Source organism: Oryzias melastigma, linkage group LG3, assembly GCF_002922805.2.
Source record: "Oryzias melastigma strain HK-1 linkage group LG3, ASM292280v2, whole genome shotgun sequence".
NCBI classification, from domain to species: domain Eukaryota; kingdom Metazoa; phylum Chordata; class Actinopteri; order Beloniformes; family Adrianichthyidae; genus Oryzias; species Oryzias melastigma.
In genome coordinates this window covers 8,985,818-8,994,850 of record NC_050514.1, presented here as the reverse complement: position 1 = coordinate 8,994,850, position 9,033 = coordinate 8,985,818, and the positions used below count along the sequence as shown (strand labels likewise).

At 39.5% G+C, this 9,033-nt stretch overlaps 1 protein-coding gene and 2 long non-coding RNA genes across 3 annotated transcripts; 1 reads left to right on the top strand and 2 right to left on the bottom strand.

The window, feature by feature from the left end:
• Nucleotides 1–2,740: 2,740 nt before the first annotated feature.
• Nucleotides 2,741–3,575, top strand: LOC118600214. The gene is made up of 3 exons (XR_004949798.1): nt 2,741–2,821; nt 2,894–2,960; nt 3,027–3,575. It is a non-coding gene; the product is annotated as an uncharacterized LOC118600214 (long non-coding RNA).
• Nucleotides 3,576–6,139: 2,564 nt separating this feature from the next.
• Nucleotides 6,140–7,013, bottom strand: LOC118600213. The gene is made up of 2 exons (XR_004949795.1): nt 6,973–7,013; nt 6,140–6,885 (listed from the first exon to the last, which is right to left on the bottom strand). It is a non-coding gene; the product is annotated as an uncharacterized LOC118600213 (long non-coding RNA).
• Nucleotides 7,014–7,019: 6 nt separating this feature from the next.
• On the bottom strand, nt 7,020–8,399 carry LOC112141917 (tumor necrosis factor receptor superfamily member 14-like). Its single transcript, XM_024265125.2, has 5 exons — nt 8,173–8,399; nt 7,909–8,034; nt 7,471–7,714; nt 7,255–7,394; nt 7,020–7,024 (listed from the first exon to the last, which is right to left on the bottom strand). The coding sequence occupies exons 1-5, from the start codon at nt 8,255–8,257 to the stop codon at nt 7,020–7,022; spliced, it is 600 nt and encodes a 199-aa protein (XP_024120893.1). The 5' UTR covers nt 8,258–8,399.
• Nucleotides 8,400–9,033: the final 634 nt, after the last annotated feature.

The following is a 9,033-nucleotide window of genomic DNA, read 5'->3' as shown; positions in this document are numbered from 1 at the left end:
TCTAACTCAAATGGAATTCTAAAATAGAAAAATGATCCACAAAACATCCATCCATCCATCTTCCTCCAACATCTTGTTTGATTTGGAATAACAGTGATGTACAATCCAAAAATAAATCTTTTTTTTTCTAGATGGTATGAAAATGATTTGATTCTGATAAGACAACTTTTCAGTTCTCATGGACATCTTCTGATACATGAAGAATTTCTTTCCAAATTCAGTTTTCCTGTTCCACCAAAGAATCTGCAATAGTTGATGTCATTCCAACCAGTCTACTCCAACTCTTTAAAGGGATTTGGAAACCATCAGTGAAGAACTCAGACTATTGTTTTGGCTGATGTGGATATTTGGGTTCATTGAGTTTCTAAGAAGCAAAGAAGAAATCTTTTCCAGAACACAACTGTACCTGCTGGGAGATTTTACTGGGACTAGAAATGAGATGACATCAACTGGACTTCTGTTTGGACTATTGGTGACAAATACTGTTGAAATAACAAAGTCAAAGAGGTGTATTTTAGAATATTGCATTGGATATGTCCTGCTAAAAAACTTGAAGTAGATTTGTTGTTGATATGGATCAAAGAGGAAATAATTCATCATGTTTGTCTTTCTGCAGTTTGTCCACATTTGAATCCCCTGAGACATTCACTTTGTTGTTGTGTTATGTTGTTTGTTAATAAAGTTAAAATAACTCTACAAAACACAAATGTATTCAAAGAACTGAGCATAAAATGACTATTTCATTGACATTTACTGCTCTAAATGTTGATGCTTCTACATGTAAAAATATTCATCAAATGTTTTATAAGTTTGTTTGTCAAAATAAAACTGACTCTATTAAAGATAAAGTCCTGGTTAACTCTATAGATTCATGAGACTAAACATTGTAGACTTCACAATTGGATTCAAAAGTTGGATATGAACCAGACTCACACTTGATATTTGATCTAAACTTGGTGTCCTCTCTTTTCTTCTCCAATCTTCAAAAACCGCTCCTGAAATTCTCTACTGATCCCAAACAGAAGCTCCTCCTGGTCTCTGATCTCCAAACACTGGTTTTCTCCTCACAACATTTGCATGTGGAATAACTGGAACATCCTTGACTAAAGAAAATCTGTATTCTTTATTAGCTGCTTTAATAATAACAGATGTTAAACAATTCTTCAACTCAGGAGGAAATGGAATGTCTTTAGTCTCCTAAAGAGTTTGGAATTGTTCTGGATGCTGTAGGAGCTCTATTGACTAATATGTCCTGTAGGTGTCGCTGTTGTCACTTTGCTGTCTGTCACACATTGAATCATAGACTGTAAAAATTAATGGACAAAGCAAGCACTGAGGTCCCCCATTGGAAATGCATTACTTCCTCTCCTCGCGAAAGTAGGCCGCCGCTTTCACCGTCAATTCCTGAAATGGATACCGCCATTTGCAAACAATCTTCAGCGATTGGTCTGAGTCATAGCTGAGTCATCGAATCTACAGGAAGTACTGTCGCCAATCAGGAGTGAGATTATTGCAACCGTCTGCCTCTTTCCACGCCTTTACCGTGGGACCGCGGATGTAAACACAATCCGTGAACAAAAGATACACGGATTAAACACCTTCAATAACGGCGGCTCGGGAGAATGGCTTTTTAGGTTTCGTTTTGACCACGTGGTCAGAAATCCTCCGGCTCTTTTCTAAATGACGTCGTTTCCGGTTAAGGTTAGGATTACGGTTATGGTTAGGATTAGAAAAGCTAATTGTTCGTTTGCGGGGCTTTCTGTGATGCTCACGCCTCCACAAGAGGACGTGTCAAATGTGGAAAGCACGTTTTAACACGTTTAGGACCGCGCGTATTATATGCACGCAAAAAACGGTTTTGGAGTATATTATACGAGACTGGGCTGATTGTACAAGTCACNCGTTTAGGACCGCGCGTATTATATGCATGCAAAAACCGGTTTTGGTGTATATTATAGGAGACTGGGCTGATTGTACAAGTCACTGTTGAAGCCTTTGAGGAAGAACCAATCCAACGTTTGATTCTGTCAGCGGTCCTTTTGGATTTACTTACATTTATTCCTTTTTGTCGAGATAAAAGGAGCATTTGGGTGATGCTGCTGCAGACCTGCGCGAGCGCGGTTAAGTTAGTTTCATATTCGACATTCGTCAGACATTCAGCGATGATCGGTAATAGCTCCCAAACGCCTTTGCCAAATGAATACCAAAGTGTATTTCCTGAGATATAATAAAACAATCAACGTTTCACATGACTCTTTTCCATTATTCACGATCCACGTAAGGAGCAGACCAGCGCAAACGCCGTTTCACTGTGAGCGGAGCCGGGGCGCTCTGCATGAGCAGCGGCTGAGAGTAAGGGACCGTCAACAAAGTGCGAGTGTTGGGTGTTTTGTAAAACCTGTTACCAGAAATGCTTATTTAAAAACTCTGATTTCAAAGAAACTGCACGCAGGATAACATTCTGTTTCTAAAAAATATATAAAAAGATTGTTATTCATTGGCCAACTATCACAGATGTTATAGCTATGGTGAATAATCACAGAACTTCAATACAATGTGTAATATGACAGAAATAAAAATCCTACTCCCTCTCTCTGTAGCAGATCTTTATATATGAAGAAAAAAAAGCCTTGCAGTTGAAGAAACAGATGCACATGTGGCAGGTAGAAGGCCACTTAATTATTTTCACCTGTGTTCACCAGCTGCTTGATTGGCAGCATCCATCCCAGCAGTGTGCAGATTCAGCCTTAGACCTGTTGCAGGTAGGAGCTGCAGCATCAGATGCTGCCAGGCTGTATTCTGGCTTAAAATCCATAGCTGGGTATGTTTGGTTTTCCTTTTATTCCTCCTGTTCACGACCCTCACTATGACTAACCTGCCAAACATTTTGTAGATCACAGGCAGTTTGCCTTTTGTGGCCAGTGTAGCTCCTGTTAGCATCCTCCTCGGCTGCCAGCCAGGTATGTGTTTCATTCAGTTTTGTTATGTTTTTTGTTTTCTTATTTGGTGTCTGAATTTATTTGTAGGTGTCGCTGCTGGGTGCATCGCTGCTGGGTGCACTGCTGTGTGTGTGCCGCAAGGTGAAGTGCTTTGTTGCTGTATCGCTGCTGCACTATTGTAGGGCCACTGTCCTAGGTGGTGCCTTTCATGGTGGTGCTGCTGATTCTTGGTGAGCCTCGCTGCAGAATTTGATCCTGCGTAGTTCCATTGTCCGCTGTCTGCCAGCAAGATTGGAACGACGGGAGCCGGTCAGTCTGCTTGGGTGTTCCACTCCACGCACCTTGCTGACTCCAGGAATCCTGCACTCCACGTGGTAACTTGCTTCACGCCGGGACGGAGCATCAGAGCTGGTCCACTGCGACAGAGACTCTCTTGCAGCTCACCCAGGGGATTGAGTGTGACTCACCTGTACAGCGTTTGGAACCTTACTTTTGTATTATTAATAATAGCATTTTAAATACTGTCAATGTAATAAAGATTTGTATTTTTCATATTATTTGTCTCAGTCTTCCTGGCTGGAGAGTCCTGCACTACTCTGGTTTTTAGTTTTCTGGTGGCTTGGGGAAAACCATAATGCCACACACAATTTCCACAATCATTCTTTTTACCCCTAGAGGTCAATAGTGGCATTAAAAAATCTTCTTTGCAATAGCTTTTTCTGTGAACATCAGAGAAACCTAAAACCAACTCTATTTATTAGAAAAGGAGATTGAGCAAATTTCACAACCAAAGATTTTACCCCTTTAGGTCAATTGTGGTATTAAAAATAATGTTCTTTGCAATAGCTTTTTCTGTGAATATCTTAGANGAACCGTGTCCCGAACCGTGGCTTCTGATCCGTACGGACCACAGATAATCCGTGATCCGCAACACCCCTATTCACAACCAATGGTTTTACCCCTAGAGGTCAAATGTGGTAATACACACTTAAAATAACCTTACTTTTTGCAATAGCTTTTTCTGTGAGAATCGAATTGACCTAAAACCAACTCTATTTGTTAGAGGAGGAAACTGGGCAACTTTCACAACCAATGGTTTTACCCCTAGAGGTCAATTGTGGTATTACACACCTAAAATGACCTTACCCTTTGCAATAGCTTTTTCTCTGAGAATTGAATTAACCTGAAACCAACTCTATTTATTAGAGGTTTTTAAATAGAGTTTGTTTTAGGTTAATTTGATTTTCACAAGCATTTTGTAGACCAGTAGTTAACAAGGACACTTAACAAATTTGTTCTTGAATGAATAAATTGGACAGTTCTTGTTGTATAGTGAGATAAATATTTCTAAGAAACATGTATCAGCAGTGTCCACATCTTCCTCTCTGAACACAGAGTTCCAGTTTTGTCTGGTTAAGTCATTATTTAGAGAGTTCATTATTTTTTAATTTCTAATTATAGACAGATTCTTTAATTATTGTCTTCGTTTTTAAATTGAAATCTGACAATGTAAAAACTGGTAAATGATCAGTTATGTCACAAATCATAAGTTCGTAGTTTTCCAATTCAAAGTCGGCGTCCTTATCACAGCTAAACCAAGTTTCAGATATGGTTATGATGTTAAAGGAATGTTCCAGATTCTGTAAATAGTCCTTGATGTCTCCAAAGTTGGTGTACATACTTCTGCTGTTAAAGTGGATGATTGACAGTCTTCCTTCTGGGTCTACAGAGTTTTTAAAGTCTTCTATGCTGTAATATTTGCAGTCCAGATTAACAGTGGAAAAGAATTGATCAGGGTCTATGTCATCATGCTGGTTGTCACACTCTAGGCAAGAGTGTGGGCCAAGGTCCAAGGAAAAAACCATGAAAGATAGGTTATCTCTTCAAGTTTTGGCAAAAATAGAAATAACCAGGAACTCTAAAAAATTGTAAGAAACAAATAGAGGGAAACAAGAACTTTGCACTTTAATATTTACAGCATTTCATAGTGCATAATCATAAAGCATCTCATCTTGTTCCTCAGACATAAAGACTGGTGTTTCATAAGGTGTGGCCCCTCCAATGGGCCAGGCTGCTTCAATTAAGTTAATTTCGGTCAGGCACTCTAAAGGCTGGCCAAAGCCAGAGTTCAGGTCCTTTAACAGGTGGAAGGAGAACAGAAACAAACCAGACAAAAAACAATAACCCAACACATACAATAAAGAATTAATACAGACAAATGTAAGTGTGCATGTGTATCTGTAATGTAATGTACTGGGTGTACTTGAGTGTGTGCACCCACCCAACCAGCAGTAACACAGCCCCCTGACTGAGCATGTAAATGTTGTATACTTGTATAGCGCTTTCTACCCTCCTTCGAGGGCCCAAAGCGCTTCACAGTCACAGACCCATTCACCCATTCACACACACATTCACACACTGGTGGTGGCTCTGCTGCTGAACACTGGCGCCAACCTCCCACCAGAGGCAATTCAGGGTTCAGTGTCTTGCCCAAGGACACTTCGACACATGCGGGTAAGGCGGGAATTGAACCAGCTCACTCCTGATTAGGAGTCGACCGCCCTACCACTACACCACAGCCGCCCCGTCCCATGTGTAAATGTATGTGTAATTTCAGGGAGGTGATGAAGCTGTCCCACTGGTTATCGTTATCACTGAATCTATGAAGGGGACGGTTCAGATCTCTGAAGGTCGTGCTCACAGTTGACCGTTGTAGAGATTGTTGTTTTAATCAGCCATTGTTAGTTCTTCTTCCAGCAGGAAATCGAGCAACTTCTGGATATCCTCTGAATCATCCATCGCTGGGGGTTTTCTCTGCTGCATGATCAGGAATAGTTTTTAACAATATTTACTCTTTTTGGAGTAAATACTTTCCGATGTGCAGCTGCTCCTGCCTCCACACTGTCATGGCGTGTTCCCGGAAGCCAAGGAATGAAAATGTACTTTGAAAAATACAAAACGTGCCCACAGAAACATTAACGACTAAATCAAAACAGGTTGTTTACTTACATAAAGTTTTCTAATTTTACCAAAACAGAAAATTTAAATGAAAAGAATAAAAAAAAAAATCATAAAAGTATCAATGTATGGAATCAAAAGACAAATAGCCTCTCTAGCGGCTGTAGACTCGTGAGCCGCTGGAGAGGCTGCGGCAGGACTTTGTTTGTGACGGGTTCTAAAAAAAAGATGAAGAAAATGCCTCTGGATGTATCTCGATTTATTAAAGTTCATCACAGACACGGATAACAAAAAATATGTGTTTGATCGTTCCAAAATAAAAAAAACAACTAAAGCGGTCAACAAAACATACCAGGCCCTGTACACCCTCTCGGAACCAACAGAACCAAACCAAACCCACATGAACAGGTCCGCCTAATAATGTCTTACCTCATCAGGTGACAAAAAAATGAAATCATAAATAAATATGATCATGGCTGCTACAGTCAATCATTTCAAACACAAAAAATACATTTTCTTCAAATCCATATCTCCATCTTTAAAGTTCTGTACATTATATAAATATACATGGAAGTTTAGTTATCAGGAATTATTGTCAAAAACAGTCATTTATTTTTCATTATTTTATGTCTGTCTTCGTTTGTCTTTTAAATAATCTTTCACCACTTACATTCATGTAGAGAAAAATCTGTTTATTTTCATGGTTGTGACTTGATCTCTTTATGAATGAAGACAGAAGCTCCTCCCATCACGCCGCAGCGAAGATTAAAGTTCATCTTTTGTCTAACGTCCAGTTTGAGCTTATTAAAAATATCCTAAATCATGAACCTGCAGGAGCTTCATGATCCAGATCACAGAGTCCAGAATGAAGAAGAAAATCTGATGATTTCTTTCAGGGTCAGAATCCAAAGATTTAACTGGATTCTGGAGAACATGAAGTCCACAGAGAACAGAGACTGGACTCGTGTTTATGAGGTTCTAGTTTCTGCTGTGAAGAGAAAAATGTATATATTTATATATTTTTATGGATGATCTGATCTTTGAGCTGCAGACAGTAAACATTCTTTAGTCTCACCTGATGATGTTTCTGGGAACTACAGTAGATCCAAATCTGTGTTGCTCTCAGGCTGCAGGAAGATTACAGATTACATTTAGATTCTCCACAAAAATGTTTTAAAATGTGTGAAATGTCAGTTTTACAAACAAACATACCTTTGCTCTTTTCCTTTGAATAGAAATAAGATAAAATAACTTGTTAGTAACCGAAACATTATTTTATCATCAGAATATTTGAGTGTTTTCTGTCATTCTCACCTTTTTTTCAAACATTTTATTTTCCTTCTCCAGAACCACAAACCAGCAGCAGCTCCAACTATTAAAACAACAGGAACTAAAACCCCGATCACTATTCCTGACACATTCTGACGTTGTTCTCCACATCGAGCATCAGCTGAAGAGGTTCCTGCTTCTATCAGCTGCAGGTTTTCTGCTTCACATCTGGATGAACAGAGGAAGAGTTTTACAGCAGAAGCTTCAGATCAACATTCCTGTTGGTTCTTGGAGAAGCTCTTACTGTGTGTGTGGCTGACAGGACATTCCTGTTCCATCTGAAAATGTTCCTGTGCTGCAGTCAGAGCACTCAGTGTCTGTGGAGGCTGTTCCTCTCTGGCTGATGTACTGTCCTCCTTCACAGCTGCTGTGTTTCTGTGCTGCTCCACAGCTCTTTGAGGACCAGTCCAGGCAGAAGAACCCGTCCTGAGGTTCACAGACCGAGTCTGAAGTCAGAGTGCACTCCAGCTTCACTTTCAGACCAGAACCTGTCAGCAGACAAACACATTACTGTGGAATGTTCAATAGAACAGCTTCAGTTCACAAACTTACAGCATTCTTTAACGTTCTTGTGATTGATCGTGTAAGATGTTATTTTATGTATTATTACCTGAGTGCTTGAAACAAACCATTTCATTTATTCACATTGTGATTTGTAGTGAGAACACATTAATATTTGTACCTGGATGACATAAAGAACAGTGAGCACAGTTTCTCACTCCGTTATATTTCTCATTATAAGTTCCTTCAACACACGGAACACAGGAAGTAGTTGTGAACTCTGTACAGTCTCTCTGAACGCGACTTCCTGTAAAAGAATCAACAAGAGATGTTTGTGAAATAATACCTGGGAGTGGATGTCAGTAGATCTTCAGATTATTATATCGTTAACATTATTTTTTTACGAAGAGTCTTTTTCATCAACAGTCATGAACTCTGAACTCACCAGGTGGACACATTGAACAACATCGACCGCTGATCTCATACTCCGTCTGCTGACATGACAGAACTCTGCAGACTCTCATCAGCATCACCTGTGGAGTCAGAACAGGTTCTTCATCAGGATGAAGATGCAGCGTCTATGTTGTAGATCCTCGGTCTTAGACTGGAAGGAGAAAGTTCTGTCCTATCATTGTACTCCTACATCGAGGAACTAAAAATGTTTTCTTTTATTGAGCCGTGCAGCTTTTCCAGCATTACAATCAGAGGAGAAAGTTAACGGACGCAGTAATCTTCATTAGCTTCATTAGCTTCATTAGCTTCATTAGCTTCATTAGCTTCTCAACTAAATGAAGAGAAGAGAAAAACTGGAGGGAAACAGAGTACATGCTCGACGTGATGACGTCACATACATATATGTTTACGGGCTAGCGCCCCTCAGTGGTGAAAATGAAAAAGCAACTAAATATTTTGTGACAAAGAAAAAAGAATTTGAGTACATTTATACATTAATCTAACATCTTTACACAAAGATATATTGGGCTAAAGCTACAAAAGTTCTCCATTTGTTATCCAGTAGTTTGTTTAATGGTGTTTGAAGTCAGTACTACTTAAAGACTAATACTCGAGTAGTAATATTATTTCTATACACACTGAGGTTTATGTGTAACCTGCTGGTCCAACAGGAGAACAATAAATATCAAGTAAAGCAGTTCAAAGGAGGAAATACTCCTAAATATAAATATAAAGGGTATAGAAGGTTCTGCATGCATATGGTGGTTAATGGTAAATAGTGTATACTTATAAAGCACTTAAGCGCTTTACAATCACAGACCTGTTCACACATTCACATACCCCCCCCCCCCCC